Genomic DNA, 19,899 nt, shown 5'->3' on the forward strand with positions numbered 1-19,899 from the left:
TCTATAACTGTAGAACTACAAAGTGCTGAAATGGAAAGTGAGTGTATCAGTGACCCTGGTTAAGATCAGTAAAGCTGTACTTGTGCATAGACTTAACGACCTTAGTCAGGGGTCACAGTTGGCTTTTTGGATTGTTCCTTTGCTCTGAACTAACTACCCTTCCCCTGCCAAGTCCTGTGTAGATCAAGAAGAGTTGAGGGTTGTCCACTATTTTGGCCTATGCTGCATGAGGAGTGTGTGTGTGTGTGTGCGCGCTTTGGGAAACACACTTGACCTTTTCAGCTGCCCTGACTGTGTGTATGTTTCTCTCTCTCTCTCTCTCTCTCTCTCTCTCTCTCTCTCTGTCTCTCTCTGTGTCATAGAGTGTATGTGTCTTCTGGAGGTGACCTTTCCTCAAGCCCCATTCAGTTCTGTTGCTCGGTTCATCCACATAGACGTGCATACATAGATAGACAGACAGACAGACAAACACACACACACACACACACACACACACATACACACACACATACACACAATGTATAATTTATGTGTGTGGGCAGAAGTCCTGCTGTCAGTTACCGTCAAAACATCCTATAGGCAGACCACCTCAGGAGATGATGAAATATCAGGTCAGTTCTATACATAGGCTAACGCTGCCCTGTCTGCACTGACCACATGCACTTACCATTACAAGCGTTATTACTCACACTTTGCTTTCTTTCTACTGTGCTTTTCAAATGTAAGTACATCATTATGTATGTAATTACATTGCAGTTACATACAATTACGTTCAGCTTTGATCCTGTGTCAGCAGCCGGATAATTGCACTTTAAATTGATCATGTCTGCTTTAATTGTGGGGAAAAAAGAATAACACTAACCGGTAACATGGTAAATCATTGCTAGGTGCAAGTAGAATCATTTTTATATTATTTTTAATGTACTTGGTGAAGTAATGAAGTGACCAAATTAACAGAATAGAAGTAAATACAGATAATAATAATAATAATAATAATAATAATAATAATAATAATAATAATAATAAAACTAAGAAGACTATGTTATGCTGCTTAGTGACAAACGCATACTAAAATGGCACTACTTTTTGTGGCAGAAGAGCTTTTATATTTGAATAGTTTTCTAAAGCAATAGGCCACTCTAGCCATTCATTCAATACCCAATGAGAGACTTTTAAGAACCCCACTTCAGCTCATGCCCATTACCCAGTTTCTCATGTTATCGGTGCTCTGCCTGTCACGTCTTATTGTGTGATGTGCTTTTTCAGATACAACAAAAAAGAAAGGCAGCTGGAAATACATTAACCCAATGACAAAATTGTGCCTAAGTGTTGAATTCACGTGAAAACAATGGACAGATTTTGTATCATCAAAATTCAGAACACGATATATATCTCAGACATGGTCCTGATCACTGCACTGTGTTATATGCCTCCATATCTGCTTCCTTTGTCTCGTCTTCCTGCTTTCACTGCATTTCTTTCATCCTTTGCCTCTGTCTCTGTCTTTTAATCCCTCCTTTTCCCCTTGTCTTTGTTGCTCTCTCTTTCTCTCTCTCTCTCTCTCCCCCTCTATCCCTTCCTCGCTCTCTTTTGCTTAGCGTTCCCATCTTTGCATGTGTCACTTTCGATTGGAGTGACATGCCCCGTGGCTAGTGCAGCCCCCATGACACACACACACACACACACACACACACACACACACACACATACACACACACACACACACACAGAGTCTGCAGTGTAGCCCCCCTCTGGAGTGTATCCTGCTCGGTTGGTAATAGCTGTTAGTCTTGATGCAAGAGGGAGGGTGTAAATTTCAGGGCCGTGTGTGTGTGTGTGTGTGTGTGTGTGTGTGTGTGTGTACATGTGTTCATGTGACCATGACTGTGTAGGTGTTTGTGTTTGTGTGTTCTTTGTTCACAAAAGGATCCCCACCAACAATACGACACCCACAGTATGACTTTCTATAATGATCTCCCTCTGGTTACTACTGTAGAGCCCCTGGGAGCCTGTGAAAAATCCATTCAGTCCATTTGGCAGTGCCTTATGACAACAGGGGGCCAGTAAATTGGGGCTACATTATGGAATGTCATATCAAACCTTTATGCAAAAGTAGCTGGATACCTGAGTTTGCAGCTTCAGGAACAGATGATCCAGCTCAATAATGTCTTTGTGGCTAGTGTTAGTTGCTCACTTTGGTGCCCGATCCAAATATATACACATCCCTTAATTAGCTTATTCTTCTACAGTAAGGTCTGTGACTACTGACATGGGGCTTGTTGAATGTTCTCTGTAGCAATTTCAGCAGAATAGGACGCTCCAGACTAGCACATATAACCCTGGTCACCATGGCATCTGTGCAAACATCAGGCAGAGCAGTGCTTCCCAAAGCTTTTCTGCAGGTCCATGCTTTTGTAGATGAGAATATTTTTGATATTTTAATATTAATAATATTAATAATAGTGTTTTTTATTAGTTAATTCATTCATTCATTGTCTGTAACCACTTATCCAGTGTAGGGTCATGGTAGGTCCTCAAACTCACACCTACAGACATTTTGAGTCACCAATCCACTTACCAACATGTGGTTTTGGGACCGTGGGAGGAAACTGGAGCACCCGGAGGAAACCCACATGGACACAGGGAGAACACACCAACCTCACAGAACTGGAGACTGGAGTGGGGCTTGAACCCACAACCTCCAGGATACTGGAGCTGTGTGACTGTGAACACTACATGCTTCGCCACTGTGCTGCCATATTTAATGTTACATAATTAATATTAATGTTACATTTATTTTGCTGTAGTAGTGTGTTCTTGAATTTAATAAAATATTTTTTTCCGTGCTCTGTTTTCCATTCCACATTTCGATTTCTGTGTTCTGTATATCAACAAGAATATCGTTACCACCAAAATACCCTGAAAAATTGTGTTATTATTTCAGGGCCATATCGCCCACCCTTAGTTGAAGTGGTGTTTGTAATTCTGATCTAATCATCCTACATCAGAAACTTTTTTTTGTGGTTGGATGCAATCAAATTCTCCAAGAAAGGAGGGTCTTCTTTGGAAATATGGCTTGTTTGCTGTTGCTTTCTCCTCTAACTGTCTAATCTCTCTTTCTCCCTCTCTCTCTCTCTCTCTCAGGCTCTGGAGAGTGAGTTTGTGTCGTGTCAGCTGCACCAGTGGATTGACCTTATTTTCGGCTACAAACAGCGTGGGCCCGAGGCGGTGCGTGCCCTCAACGTCTTTCACCACCTGACCTACGAGGGCTCGGTCAACCTGGACAGCCTCAATGCCGACCTCCTGCTGCGAGAGGTAGGTCAGCATGGCTTCATCGCCATGGTAACGGAGCTACGGCAGACCCCATGTTGCGCCGATGGCCAACTCTTTCAAAAGTTTTCAACAGCACACTGACATAATGAGGTTATGTGCACATCGAAGTGAAAGTGTGCACAGTGTCCAAATAAAACCAAATGCTTTTACTGTAATTTTTTATTTATGTATTTTTTAAACATAAAAATAAAACAAAAGAGGTCAGACATTGTTCTTAAGATAACTCTAACACCTTGTCAGTCATAGTAATGTTCAGGCTCATAATATAATGTGAAATAACAAGTCATGTTAAGGGTAATTTATCATAATTTTGATCCAAGTAATGCATGTTATAGCAGAATGATATAGTTGCCAAGTAGCTTAGTAACTATGAAGAGCATGAGAAATTTGAACTTAGTTTTTTGGCCATTTTATATTAGCTTTGAATGGTACACAAAAAAAGGTTGGGAAATCATAATTTAAATTTAATTTTTTGCCTCAAACTTCGCTATATGTTCTCTTCTGCAGGTCAGTGGTTGTCTGGCTAGTTTTGAACTCTGAAAGTAAAGTCTGAGTAAAGGTGTGCTGTGTAGTCGAGAGGGAGCGTGTGTCACTCATGTCTCCCTATGCAAATGTGCCCTATAGGGCAGACAGGAGCAGACTGCTGACTCATTCACTTTGCATTCACATGGCAGATCTGATAAAACTGATAACCTTAACATATACACACACATACACACCCACACACCCACACACACACACACAGCCAACAGATCACACCTGACTATCTAAACATACAGCAATTACCATTTGCAATCAGCATTCAAATAGGTAGGAATGGTGTGTAAAATGTACATTTAAACATAAATTAAAAAACACAACACAGTGATTTGCTTGTATTTCATAAAATGGAGAAGGATATTCTGTATATTCATTCATTGATTCATTCATTCATTCATTCATTATCTATAACCACTTATCCAATTCAGGGTCGCGGTGGGTCCAGAGCCTACCTGGAATCATTGGGCGCAAGGCAGGAATACACCCTGGAGGGGGCGCCAGTCCTTCACAGGGCAACACACACACACACACACACACACATTCACTCACACACTCACACCTACGGACACTTTTGAGTCGCCAATCCACCTACCAACGTGTGTTTTTTGGACTGTGGGAGGAAACCAGAGCACCCAGAGGAAACCGAAAGGAAAGGAATCTGAATTGTAATGTGTGAGTGTTTGGGTGGGGTGTGGCGGGTGTTGCTTATTTTTAATATGTCATATAGACAGTACCTGAGGTGCCTACAAATGATCCTGTACATGTTTGGAAAGGTCACATGTGAAAAGAATAGGCAAACATCCCGTTTAAGTTCTAGTTATGTGCCTTAAATGTGCTTAGTTTGTAAACTTCATTTACTTTTCCCACTGTTAAGGGTATTCACTTTTAATAACTTACGGCTTAATCATTACAAAGCCTTAAACACCTGAAGTTTAGACAATGTGTGTAGATCCAGTGTCTCAAAATAACAACAACCACACCAACAATAATAGTAATAATAATGGGTGGCTCGGAGGCGATGATATCACAATGCTATGTGATAATAATTATGTTAAAATATTGACGGTAGTTTTAATTATACATTGATTATGAATTAAAAATGTATAAATCACACATCAGGAATTTAATCATACCTTTTGAATCCTCATAGAATTATTCCAACATGTACTCTAAAGTCTGCCCAGAAGAGTATAGGCTGTTATTGCAGCAAAGATGCAGACTTGAGAAATCGAGTGGGTATGGAAGGGTTAAATTATGAAATGGTTGGTCTATATTCTGTAACTGTGGATTTACAAAGTGTTCCTGTAGGGACAGTGAATGTAGAAATCAGGTGGTGGTTGTAATGTTGTGGCTGATGAGTGTATAGAGGTAGCTGTTCTTTTTAAAGTATGGGCCCTGCTTTAACAATGCAGTTTATTTGTAGCCTCAGAGTTTTTATAATACGTTTTATTCCCACATGACATTAGATGCAGGCCTCTTTCTGTTTGATAATCTCATTTATCTTTCCTAATTTGATATTCCACCATGGATCAATTGCCAAAAGGTATGGATCTGTGTGTGATCAATATTGTCCACCATATTTCTCATTGACCGCTGGAAGTTTTGGAACGGCTTAATTGTGTTAGTGAATGTGATTTGAAGACGGCAGCAGCTGGCAAGCAGAGTGCCCCATACACACACACTCTCTCTCTCTCTCTCTCTCTCTCTCTCTCTCTCTCTCTCGCTCTCTCTCTCACTCTCACTCCCTGTGATACCCACCATCTGCTGTCTGCAAAACAAGTCATTTATATACTGTCACTTCCAGGACTGCCTTTATTTGTCAAGTGACCACTATGCAAATCACTCACTGAGCAGGGGGGCTAATTATCAAACAATATGGAGAGAGCTTTGCTTTTCATCATTTTGCACTACTTTAGACAATAGCAATTATTTTTCTTTCATCCGATGCTCTTTTTCACGTGTCTTCCTCGTCGTAGAGAGATGCTTGCTGATGGCTAAGTTTTGTTAGACTCACTTTAAAGTAACTAATTTTAATTTTTCAATTCTGGTCCCAATCAAAACATCACAAACACCATTGACAAACACCCCGCTGAAGATCAGAGCATTAGCTTATTACTAGTCTATTGTATTGTTGAAAATACACCCCGAACCATGCCCTAATATGGACTCTGGATGTAGGCCACTTTTCTCTAAGAACTAAAGGAAAGGTAGTTTCGATAAGTGCCACGTAATGTGTTCAACAAAAATATTCCAAATAGCCAGAGTTCAGTCTACTACAATTTAATGTGGATACAGTCCCATTTTTATGCTTTAAGTATGAGTATTAACTCATTAACTCCAAATGCGCTGTCTAGTACTCTATGGACAAAACAATCACTCCTTCAATCAGAGAAGATTCTTCAAGGAGCTATCGAGATATTTTGGTTGCAATCCAGACTAGTTGTGACCTATATTTATTTTTGAATTTGGCTGACTTTCAGCATGTCCTAGTGTTTTTGACCCTGTGAGGCTGCATGTGGGTCCTTCAGAGTCAATCTGACTTGAGACCTTCACCTCCAGGGTATTGATTTGTCTCCTTTTGACAGGTGCAGCCTCGGTGTCAACATTAAGCACTGCAGCAATGGCATTAAAATGTCAGGATATTGAGTGGGTGCCAATCCCTCCAGCCCATGATGGAATCTGGTTACCACTGTTACACTGGTGGAAAGTCAAAACATTGGTCACCAAAACAGTTCAAGAACGAGAGATCATACACCTGAAAGGCAATGCGGAGAATTTATTTTATTCAATTTCAGCAAAGTATTGGCCGGAATAAAGTCAAATTGATGTTGTATTAATGTGGAGGGTCTGTATTAAATTAAATCCAAAATGTAACGCTTTACTTGTTTTTAAAAAAGGGTTATTTACAGAAGTGCTCTAAGAACCGAAATTTCAAATGGATCATTATGAAAAAAGTCAAGATATAAGTGAAGTGCTGACTATGCCCCACCACCAAAATCATACCTGCTCTGGAGTTGTCTTTTGGGGTCCTGACCATTGAAGAACAGGATGAAATGGAGTTAGCAAAGTTTGCTGTTCAACAGTTGGATTACAGTCTGCAATTGTAGAAACACAGAATCAGTCATATCATTACTACCACCATTTTTTTTCTACACTCACTATCCATGGACTGTATGAGCACTGCGTTGTTCTATAACTACAGACTGTAGTCTATTTATTGCTCTGCCTCCTGTTCCTCAATGATCCATACCCCTCCATCGGACCACCACAGGTAATGTTTGGGTAGTGGATATTTTGTGGTTGGTGGACAAATGCCAGTTCAGCAGTGACATAAAGGGGTTTAAAAACTCGAGCAGCACTGCTGTGTCTGATCCACTCACACCAGCACAGCAGAACACCACCACACCCCTGTCATTGCTGCGCTGAACATGATCCACCTCCCAAATCGTAGACAATAAGTGTAGACACAAGGAGGCTGGTTTTAATGTTATGGCTTGTCAGAGGGAAGAGTGAATTCAGGTTCAGGTCTAAAATTGCATGAGATGAGGTACATAAACGATAATGCACACTTCTCATTGTGCACTCAGAACACATGTAATGCATTATGCATTGGAAATAAATGGAACACAGGCTGTAGTGATGCTCTGTATGAAACTGCATTGTATGGAACAGACCCACCTTGAGCTAATGAACACATTAGCTTTCTGTAAAATGAAATTATGTACGCAGAATGACCGGTCCGTTCAGTTTCTTTTTTGTTTTGCTTCTCCCCCATCCATATTCAGCTCCTCTCAGCTCTTGGCTTGCACTTCAAAGGACTTCAGATTGACACGACCTGTTCTTTTTCCTACGTTAGAAGAATGCCTGACTTCTTACTCAGCATTTTACCCTACCCTCTCAATCAGTTCAAACCCTGTGCCTCCATGGAATCCAAATTTAGACTCCAACAGTCACATATAGTGTGTGGCAAAACGTTTTGGACTGCTGTTTATCCAACAATTTCTGCTGAAAGAGAGTTAAAAGCAAGTTAGCCCCTTTTAATTTTCTTGGAAGGCTTTGTACCAGATTCTGGAATATTACTTTAAAGATTGAGCCAAAATAAAAAACATTTTTTAGTGCAGTAGCACTTTAATTTCAAATCACAGCGCTGGACTTGTGTTTATGTGAGAGTGCAAGGATGGGGTTAAATGAAACAAAAAAAACAGTAGTGCAGAGAAATAAGGGCAGTTATTAAAGGTGCAATATCTGACATTCTCCCATTAGATTTCCCACTAGAGAACCAGAATCTCAGATGAAAACTTTTATTTTTATTTATTTATTTATTTATAGTTACATTTATACAGTGGCTTTCTAGACACCCAAAATGCTTTACAATCAACACTGCACACAACACCATTCCATTCAACACTCATGAGTGGTAGCTCTCACAGCTCTCACAGCATACTCTAAACTAGGAATGACCATTCTCCTGTAAGACTGCATTAGAACACCAATCCATTCATTCACATACACACTTTCACTCACACCAGGACATAGCCAGTTCACCTAACCTCCATGTCTTTTAGACTGTGGAAGACAGTGGAATTTATTTTATTTTTCACTGTAAGAATATTTAGACTGTTGCTTTCATCTGAACATACACCATGGTCTTGTCTCTTGAGAAGGGCAAAAAAAGCTGGGTAGGGCCAGAGGTTCAACAGGGTGGGAGTAGCAATCTTGTGAGGCCAGCCCAGCTATTAAAACAAAGAGCAGAGAACAACACAAACAGAGGTGTGTGATTTAATTCTCTGCTGTTTGCTGCTATATAATGCATAAATTGTCAGATATGGTACCATTAAATATGGAGAAGAAGAAAACAGAGAAGGCAATGAACCAAGTGAAACGTTTAGACAAAGGAGTCAATGTGAAATTCTGGATCACATGCACCTGTCCACACCATCTCAAATGTATTGGATAAAAGTCCATCACTCCACAGAATACATTTCTGCTTCTCCACAGCCCAGAATATGTGTGCAGTACAGGGAGTGTTTACATAATTCTGGAAATATAAACCCTGAACTGAAAACAAAAAAGACTGACATAGCAACAGTAACTAGAAGCTGGAAAATGTCAGCGTATTGTAAATGATCAGAAGTGAGGTCTACGTTTGTCTATGGCTATGGTCAAGTAGAGTGAACTACTGTCTGTTTTAAGAAATGCACCTTTACCCCCTGAAAGCTGCCATTCCGAGCAGAGCTAGAGATTAGTGTGAATGAATGACACCTCACAAGTTATGGTGGATGTTTCGCAGTCGCTGGAGCGTGTGGATTCATAGCTTTGGGGGTACTTCTGTACGTGGCAAGAGGTCTGTCTCTTATCGTCCAAACAAGCAGCCGCTCAGCATGGATTAAGGTAATTAACTGCCAGTGAAGTGTTCCAGATTACTGCCTGTGATGTTTCCTGTTTTGATCCCTCCAGAGTTGTGATTAGGGTATTGGCATGTTAGATGACAAGTCCTGATGGTCTAAAGGACATGTCCATCAGATAACCTCTGAAGCTGAACCAGCTCTGGATTTGTGGAGACACGACTCCTCAGAGCAAACCTGCAGTGAGATAGTTAGTGACAGTGAATTAGTCCAAATTATTAGACTAAGAAATGATGGACAGCATAATGCCAGACCCATGCTGTTGTAATCATTTGACTGGACTGCTTGGAAGACGTCCGCAGACGGAAGATGTCCGCAGCGCAACGTCAGTCTTATTACTAAGAAGCCCTGGTGAGCTAAAGACATTTGAATAAAGTGTCCTATGTTTTTCACACTTTTGTACGTTCACTTCCCAAATCTACAATTAAAATTAATTGTGGTGCATTTATGTTCCTGATTTCCAAGGGCCTGAGTGTCCCACCACAGACACAGTGAATGGTACCAACACAGTGACAGTTTTTCAGTGACAGCGTAGACAGTTTTGCCTGTTGACAGTCAGCTTGAAGAAACAGATTAAGTAGGCTTGTGAAGTATAGTATTGGCTTGTTAGGAAATGACAAGATGTGATGGTCTAAAAGATGTGTCCCTCAGATAACCTCAGAATCTGCTTTAACTTTGGATTCGAGGAGGCGACTCTGTGGATTTGGAGTGGAACAATTTCCCATTTATGTTGAAACTGGAGAACTCCTGCTTCTTCTCAGGATAATTGGCACATTTGGTACAATTTCCCCTTCCATTGATCTCAGTCCTGTTCCTGCAGTTGCTCGTGTGTGGATATGTCATTAAAATGCAGGCCAAAAAACGTTGGTAACCAATCCTAAAGAATCATGCCTTCATAATGCTTTATGAATATATTCATATTGTGGTATAATGTCTGGGGTTATGATGCCTGACATAAGCCTGTGCATAGTTGCTTCCAAGTAGGTTTAATACATAAATAAGAAGAGATAAAAGCACTGGTAAAGATACACATATATAAGATGTTTATGTGCAATATATACTCTGTATATTCTCTGGCATGAGAGCATATATATATGTGTGTATGTATGTATGTGGTAGACCTATTTAGAAGCTTCTAGAGGCTTATGTGTGATAATGATAATTCATAATGGTTTATGAATGTATTTATAAAGTAATAGCAATGCACATTTCTATACAATTGGAAATATATATATTTAGAACCAGTCAAAAGTTTGAACATCATCTCATTCAATAGTTTCTCTTTGTTTTTCATTATTTTCTACATTATAAATGAATGTGGAAGACATCAAAACTATGAAGGAACACATGGAATCATGTAGTAAACCAAAAAGTGTTACACAAACCAGAATATATTTTATACTTTAGATTCTTCAAAGTAGCCACCTTTTGCTTTGATGACAGCTTTGCACACTCTCTGCGTTCTCTCAGTCAGCTTCATGAGGTCGTCACCTGGAATGGTTTTCAGTGAACAGCTGTGGCCTCATCAAGAGTTAATTTGTAGAACTGCTCACTTTCTGTTGTCTCCAGCAACGTTCTGGTCTACTATATGTATTTAAACATATTGCTTTATACTACTCTTGCCTACTATGGTGTTCTATGCATGTAGTGATAACTACTTGAAACAGTTATGTAGGTATATGTCAGTTATCATAATGTATGATACACGTCATGCAGTGCATTCCTAAAGCCTTTGTTTAAATATGTTGCCTGTTTCTCTTTGGTCCTACATTTCTGGTAGCTCTGCCATTTTTGAGGAATTCTTTTTTGTCTTATTTATTTTATTTTTAATTTTTTTCCCCTGATATCTGAATATGACTCCTGGCAGGAATTCCTCTCGCTGTGTTTTTCTCCATCCTCATGACTGCGCCGGCTGGCAGGAATACAGTGATGCGTTCCACATGGCTGCCTGCTTCTCTCAGATCTTTGGATCAGATTACTTTATTTGAGCAGACATCATGACCCCTGTTCCTGAGCTTAACCTAAAATAGCTATAATGTGAGTCGGTTGTTACTTGATGGACTACGCTGTAAAGTGCCGGTGACTGACACTTAATGGTTGCCAAATGTGTCTGAGGCGCAGAGGTCAGCCCCAGACTGATTTGTAGGTGTGGTTAAGAATCATATGACTAGAGTTTGGGTCACACAAGCTAGTTGTGTAAGTATTTCTGATTGTTTTTAAACAGAAATCTTAGTTGGTAGAAAGTGTTTTTGTTTCGCTTTGGCATCATTGGTGTCTTTTCTGAACTTAACACTTTTCAAAATGACAAGGTGCTTGATTACTAAATGTCACTGTAGCTTGATGGGCTTCTTGGTTTAGTTTGCCAACACATTGGCTTCACTTTGACCAGAGAAAACACAATGGATTTGTCATTTCCAGTAAAACAATTTGTTGGATATGCTGACTGATGTTGTCAGTTAGCATTCAAGCTAGACATCAACCTAAAACAGCCAGTTACAGGCTACTAATATGATTCAGTTTTACACAATATGCAGGCTGAAAAGTTTTGATATTACAAAAAATATCATTTATTAGTTTAAATATATAGTGATAGACTTATGGGGGAGCTTCCAGCATGCTCATCAGCCACCTTTTCATTTGTTGCATGGTCATTTCAGGGGTTTAATGTCCTTGATTTGGGAGTTTGTGTGTGTGTGTGTTTGGGCTTTGTGTGTGGCAAGATGTGGTGCTGAAAAAGGGGGTCTTCAGGCATGAGGTACCCCTCAGTCTCGCTAGACAACAAGCTGCTCATGCCCTTGCTTCCTTTCTCTGTGTCCTTTTAAGGGTTCAAAATATAAATGCTACTAGTATAATACTAATTAGACATAATAATAACACAGTGGATTTCAGCTTGGCCAAAGACTACACAGCCCAGTGTCATTACTTGGCACAGTCATTGAGGACCTCTCCCTTAAATATCCCTAGATGGAAGATACTGTTAAGAATGTCTATTATAAATTGATCTATTTTAAATAAATTCCACATCATGTAAACATTCATAGAACCACAAGCCAAGCCAAGACCTGTTTAGCAGCCTGAGAATTCCTTCACCTGCGTCTGCGCTGCCATCATATTTCAATATATATTGCCTCAATTTCCCCATAAAGCTGTGTGTTTTGGCACATGCGATGTTGAAGCAGGTAAAACACATGTACAAGATGAAGGATGCATTACAGGACAGTGTATGAAGGGCCACCATTTGCTGTTCACCTGCTCTGTTTTTGACATATTTTCTCTGTGTGTAATTCTGACAGATGCATGTCACCATGCTCTGGTTATTGATAGTGTGTGTTGAGCCTAGGATATGTGGAAATGTGTGTGTGTGTGTAAAACTGACAGACACCTACAAGCCCCCCACTGGCTGGTGGAAAAGCGCAGGTCCCATCCATCAGCCCTCTCGCTGTGTGAGGCCTTTCTCTCAGTCGGGCTGAACAGGCCTCCCTCAGAGCAGCGTGTCAAACTGAACACAGCTCCTCTGGCCATGTCCCCATCTTCCACATCCTCTGTATCAGCACACCTTGCAGCATCATGCAATGTCCCCCTACACTGTCTGAAACAAAAGGAGCCTCCAGGAGACAAGGTGCAACTTGTAATTTTACCAAAACATATATTCTTTTAGTAGACAGTTGAGTCTGTGTATATTTGAAAACTAATTAGGAGTGTAACTGAAATTTAATACAATTAGTTTATAATAAAATGTGTACTTTTTCCCTGACTGCACAGTTGTGGACTAGTGTGGTAATAAGTAGTCGCATTTACTGACATGTACTTTTCTTACATGTATAACAGTGTAATGACAGTGATTCAAGACAGTCTCTGTGTGTGCTGCATGATATGAAATAATATTAATAACAACGACAGTACATAAAAACAAAGCATTGTTCCCGGGATTAAAACAACATTTTACCTTTAAATGTAGACACGGTGAGTCAAATGTCACAGGACAGCCTTTTTATTTCAGAAACACAAGGGAAAATGACATATCTAAATACCCCAGTGAATAAAGCCTGACAGGCCTATCTTTTAGTCTACGTCCGGAACATGGCCACCATCTTGAAAGCCGCCATATTGGATCAAGGGCAAGTTTTTTCTTTGGGAAGGTGGTCATGTAGCATATCAAAGAGGAACAGAATTTTCTCAGAAATCAATTGCTGCAATCAATCAGTTCAAAAGTTACCAACCCAAAAATGTTTTTGCTTTTGCTTTTATTGTTTTGTTGTATATACCAAAACACCCACTGCACTGGCTACATACATTAAGTCTGAAGAGCTGATATTACCTGATGTGAGATGCAGAGGAGAGAAATAAGTTAAAAGCTGTAACACTGGGTAATTTTCACTGTAATTTCAGTCACTGGTAGAATGAGTTCAAGTCTTACTAGATGTTAATTCTGGTTTCTATCACTCTCTCATACGTCCACCTACTCTCATCTAATTATATTCCTTATTAATTTGATGACCCCTGTGTGTGTGTGTGTGTGTGTGTGTGTGTGTTTGCTCTATTCCCCTTTGTTTCTGGCACAATAACGTCAGTGAGTAGGCGCTGCAGCAGTGCTGGCTGTGTGTCAGGCCAGGTTAGCGTCTGCGGTGCTGTGTGTGTGTATGTGTGTGTGTGTTGGGGCTGGGGGGGCTCCTGGAAATGGGCACGGTTAACTCAAGCATGTTAATAGGAAAAGGCTTGTCTCTTCCATACTAACACTTGGATGACTCTGCAGGCTTTGAAGGGGGTTAGATGGAAATACGGAGGAGAAAGAAAAAGAACACAACCTTAAACACACACACACACACACACCTCATGAGCTGAAGCTGAGTTGGAGATTTGCTTGCATTGTCAAGTAATGCATTGACCCATCACTTTGATGTCTATCAATACTGACCGTTCTCTTTCCCTCTTTCTTTCTTTATTTTTTATTCGTCTCTTTCTCCTCTCTCTCTCACTCACTTTCTCTTTTGTTCTGTCTTTCTCGCTCTCTCTCTCTCTCTCTCTCTCCTCTTTACTCCCACTATCATCCATTTCTCTTTTTTCTCCTTTCAATCGTTCTCTCTTCTGCTCACCATTTTCTGTTCTCTTTTTTATCATTCTCTCTCTCTCTCTCTCTCTCTCTCTCTCTCTCTCTCTAGGCGATGGAGGCACAGATCCAGACTGTTGGACAGACGCCATCTCAGTTGCTCATCGAGCCTCATCCTCCTCGCAGCTCCGCCATGCACCTGGTGAGGGCCGCTGCGTGTGTGCATGTGTGCGTGTGTGTGAGAGAGAGTGCATGTGCGTGTGCGCTGCATCTTGCACTGGTGAGAGCTTATTATTTGCAGCGAGGGCAGTCATGTCTGACCTTCACGCTTTTCCCCAGTGAACAGACTGGCTGTTTTTCATGTCCATATGCCGACCACTTTAATGACCATATCTTCATCCTGAGTAATGGTGCACTGCATTCACACACTGGGCTAGGATGTTAATATACACAGCTGGAGACAGTGGAGAGTTAGACAGATGTGGCATCAAGGAAATTCAGCTCAGGTAGTCACTGGAAACACTCTTTACGTGCTAATTAAGAGAGTCTACACAGATCATATACAAGGTGCAAGAAACTTGAAAGTGTTGCTTTTGTGATGTCACAACAGGCATTAGATTTACAAAGGTTCATTAGTCAAAACATTAAAATGACCACCACAGAACAGGCATTATTTATGTGATGGATCATTCTCAGTGCTGCTGTGGTGGTGTGTTGGTGTGTGCTGCTCAGGTATGGGTGTCAAAGTATGCAGAGCAACAAATGCAGAACTAAATACAAGCAAATTCATGAAACCTGTAAAACTTAAAGCCCCTATTAGACTTCTATCGAGCCATGGCATAGATTATCTGTGTATAATGCTGCATCATTAATAATCTCAAATAATTTATCAATAATTATTCATCTAATTACCTAACAATAATGTATCTATTTTTAATAGAGTACACATTCGCAATAATCACACATAATCGTACACTCATGCACTTTTGACATACTTTTGAGAATGTACACTGTCCCCTGACTGACAGCTCTCTGCTATGGAGTTCCTCTGAGAGAACAGCGCTCCCTAGTGGTCATGTGGCTTCTCAGTGTACACTAATGACTGTACTAATATTAAACTTATTTCTATTACATCCGATGCAATATCTCCATTAAAAAGCATGGGGTTTATGTTTCTGATATGTACCTGATATTCAGTGCAGCTGAGGATGAATGTTTACATTTATATTGATATTTTAATGTTATGTGACTGCACTAGGTTCAAATAAGTAGGAAGCTAGGGTTAAGTTTGGGGTTAGGGATGATTTTTTAAAATGAACAAATAGCAATGGCCCAAAACCACTGCAGAATTTGGTTTTGGGCCATTCACACTTTAAGAACAGAGCAGCTATGAAACAAATAGCAATACCTCCATTTGAATGTACTTCCCATTTACTATCACTGGTGAAAAATATGGAATTACCACCCTGTTCAAAGAGTTTTTTGTTCCCCACTTTGTAACAAATAAAAAAAAAACAAATACAGCACATCATTCATTCATTCATTCATTCATTCACTCACAATGCCACAGTGTCTAAAACTGCTTATTCAGTTCAGGGTCATGGTGGGCCCAGAGCCTACCCAGAACTCACACACATGCACCCATGCAGTCACACCTACCAACGTGTGTTTTGGGCTGTGGGAGGAAACCGGACATTCACACGGAGTAGGGATGGAACCCTGCAGCTGTGTAAAAGTGACACCACCTGCTGAACCACCGTGCCACCCATGACACAAATCAATTTTGTTAAATGGCTTTTTCCAGTTTGAATGGCGGTAGAATTATGAAACGACTTAGAAAAAAACAATGGAATCATACTACCCACTATGCCAAATCTATTTTACTTCTTGTTGGGAAACGTTGACATGTTTCATTGATTTTCTAAGTGAAAAGATATGCCATCCACCAGGATCAAAATTGAATTAGTGCAGAAGGTCATTTTATCTGCAGACTTTAACACTTTGTACAAAATAATGAAAAAATAAAACAACAAACTGGATACAAAACCGATATCAACAGGTATTGGCTGTGTCTGAAAGGTCATAAATGCTCTCTGAAGGGGCAGTATTGTGAATTAGGAAGATGCCAAGTCTTTTCTGAATTGAGTGTTTTTATGAAGTGCTACCTGTTATGTTTCACATGATGGTTGATTTTTTTTATTTTTAAGGCAGCATAGATGTAACCTTCCCTGCCTTACATTTCCCCTTACTTCGGAATGCTAGCACAGTCTTCAGCACAATCAGAAGGAAAGGGCAATGTAGTGGATGCAGCTTAGTTTCTGTTCAAATGTAACCTAGATTCATCTAACTTTATAATTTATATCTAGAATAAATTAGAGTAATCACAGATGTTTCAAAGTTGTCTCCAAAATATTGTAATTATTCTGGCTAGTGAACTGGGTGCATCCTATCATTATTCACAATCAGTGGTCCAAAGCTACATTGCTGCAGCTTAAATTAGCTATAAGCGCAGTAAATATGCTATTTGCAATTAAGTTAATTTAAGGTTACCCCATCAAATATACTCTGATATTGATATGCTAGCAGTTTCTTAACTGATGTAAAAACACTGCCTGCTATTGTACTGAGTTGACACAGCATGGGCAGCAAGGCATCAATGGGCATGTTTCTGGCTCCGATATTTTATGTTAAAATATGTGAACATTAAATAGTGTGTTCTATTTGCTATGAGTGAGCACTGCAGGTGAGACAGACTTCACGTTTATGAACACAGCTGTGTTATTTACCACCTTGCCTTAACATCTTGAAGTCATACTGAAAATCATTTGTGTTTTGAACTTTGCCCTGTACCTTTACTGCAGCCTGACACACATACACACACCTCAGACACACACCCACATCTCCCCAAACCCCTGAGAGACTGCTAAACTACACCTTTGTTCACTTCTAGCAGATGGGAGCCTGCTTAGTCCCTGTGAATTATGGGAAAAATGTGCTGTTTATAGAAGCATGTGTTTACATCATTTACAGGTTTTGCACATTTTAATTCAGCTGGTAATAGCTGGAAGAATTTCTGTTTAAAGTGAATGACTCTTGCTTAGTTAGATACTGTAAATAAAACATCTCTGTGATGTATTATACACTGATTTAATATTTTGTAATTGCAACACCATAGGATACCATTGAAACCATCTACATACACCCTAACAACCAGGTGATATGATATGGCAGTCACTTTAGATACCATGGCAACACCAAAGCAACAACTTTACAGCAGTTTTACCGCCACATTGGAAACAAAAACTATAGCAGCCACTTAGCACTTACTTTGTGCAAACCTAGTAACCACCTGGGACACCGTAGCAACTTGTCTCATTTCAGAAAGACTTGTAAGTGCTTTGTGATTCTGTGTAACATGCTGTTATTTATTATAACTTCAGAAGTTACATTCTCAGATTTATAGCACTTTAATTTATTTTAAAGTAGGTTAAGTAAAAGTGTGACTGAGCCACAAGAGTCGCCTCTTTGACTCGTCCTCATTCCTTGCTCCATTGTTTCCCTTCTTTTTCTTTCCACTTCCCTTTAGACTAATTACCTCTCTCTGTCTCTTTCTTTTTCTCACTGTCCCCTCACTGCCCCCTCTCTCCCTCCTTCATCCTCCCTCCCTCTCTCATCTCTGTGTTCTGTCTCTTCATCAGTGTTTCCTTCCGCAGAGTCCGCTCATGTTTAAGGAGCAGATGCAGCAGGATGTTATCATGGTCCTGAAGTTTCCCTCCAATTCCCCGGTGACTCATGTGGCCGCCAACACACTGCCCCACCTGGCTTTGCCCGCTGTTGTCACGGTAACCTGCAGCCGGCTCTTTGCCGTCAACCGCTGGCACAACACTGTGGGTGAGTGTGGACCAGCTGAGGCTAAGGCTGGCTTTTGTGTGTAATATTTAAAAAGTAAGAAAGCAGCATGTTCATTAGATGTAATTAGAAAATGCATGAGCTGCCTCTAAACTCACTCTAACACATTTAGCAGGATTAAGATTTTCTACAAGAAGCAGCAGGCCCACATTATTAATTTCACATCAGTTGTAATGATATGTTAATTATTAATTCATTTTATTAGTGTTGCAATACTTGGGAGTTGCAGGTTTCCAAGCTGTCACTTAAGAGTTTTGGCCTTGTGTCAGACTCAACACCATTTTGACTCTGTCTTGTCTTAGTCTTGGGGTAATGTGGAGTCCAGTGGAGTGCAGCACCTCCACTGCACGGAGGGTAGGCTCCGGACCCACTGTGACCCTAAACTGGATAAGCGGTTACAGACAATGAAAGAATGAATGGATGATCTTTCCATTCAGTGTCCGATCAATGAATATATTTTATTTTATTAGTCTGATTAGATGATAATGTGCATTTTCAAACTCTCACGTTTTTTTTACTTTATAATGTCCATCAAATATGGAATTATATTCTTTGAGTACATTCACCAATATGAACCTCTCTGTAGAAATAATGTAAAGAACATATATTGGGAACCATGACTAATATTACAGCATATCTGAAGGGAAAGGACAGGGACAATCAGATAAATCACATTTTTGGACTCTATCCATCCATCCATTATCTGTAACTGCTTATCCAATTTAGGGTCGCGGGGGGTCCAGAGCCTACCTGGAATCAGTGGGCGCAAGGCGGGAATACACCCTGGAGGGGACGCCAGTCCTTCACAGGGCAACACAGACACACACACATTCACTCACACCTACGGACACTTTCGAGTCGCCAATCCACCTGCAACGTGTGTTTTTGGACTGTGGGAGGAAACCGGAGCACCCGGAGGAAACCCACGCGGACACGGGGAGAACACACCAACTCCTCACAGACAGTCACCCGGAGCGGGAATCGAACCCACAACCTCCAGGCCCCTGGAGCTGTGTGACTGCGACACCTACCTGCTGCGCCACCGTGCCGCCCTTTTTGGACTCTATGTTTTTCTAAATATATTCTAAAATATTATTTAGTGATATCTACCATAGAAGCAAGAATGGCTTTGATTTAATATGCCCTGGTCTTTGTCTTGACTCTGGTTCAATGTATATTGATCTTAATCTTGACTCAGATTCTGCCCTGATCTCGATAAGTCTTGGTCTTGGTCTTGGATTGAACTTGATGGGTCCTGGTTTTGACCTTGATTCAGACTCTAACTCAGTCTAGTTTACAGCGCTATAGTTTATACTATTTCATCCAGTGTTTATTAGTGATTTGAATGCATTAGCATGGGAATTGGGAACTATTCACCCCATAACTCACTGTATAACTCACTCTTATGTTTCACAGCTGAATATTTTCTGCTAGGCTAGCCTATTAGCCCTAACATTTTCTACGCATCCTCCAAAGAATGAACCCAAACCAGCAGGACGCTAAAATTATTCCTTCTTTTCAGAGTGGTGTTTCTCATCAATGTCACATTTTATCATTGTTTTTCTGGGACATATGGAACAATCACCGGCAGAAAGTCATTTTGTATATGATTGAAAGAAACGCTGGCCCATCCTTCAAGGAGCCACAATGGATATAAGCCTCAGG

General features: G+C 40.4%; 1 protein-coding gene across 1 annotated transcript in view; it reads left to right on the forward strand.

Moving 5' to 3' along the window:
* nbeab (neurobeachin b) overlaps window positions 1-19,899 on the forward strand; it is a 342,438-nt gene that overhangs the window by 308,928 nt on the left and 13,611 nt on the right. The window contains exons 48-50 of the mRNA XM_066660786.1: window positions 3,145-3,315; window positions 14,438-14,527; window positions 18,024-18,216. Coding sequence (XP_066516883.1) covers window positions 3,145-3,315; window positions 14,438-14,527; window positions 18,024-18,216 — 454 coding nt within the window. The remainder of the gene's footprint in view (window positions 1-3,144; window positions 3,316-14,437; window positions 14,528-18,023; window positions 18,217-19,899) is intronic.

Source organism: Hoplias malabaricus, chromosome 1 (genome assembly GCF_029633855.1).
Source record: "Hoplias malabaricus isolate fHopMal1 chromosome 1, fHopMal1.hap1, whole genome shotgun sequence".
NCBI lineage: Eukaryota > Metazoa > Chordata > Actinopteri > Characiformes > Erythrinidae > Hoplias > Hoplias malabaricus.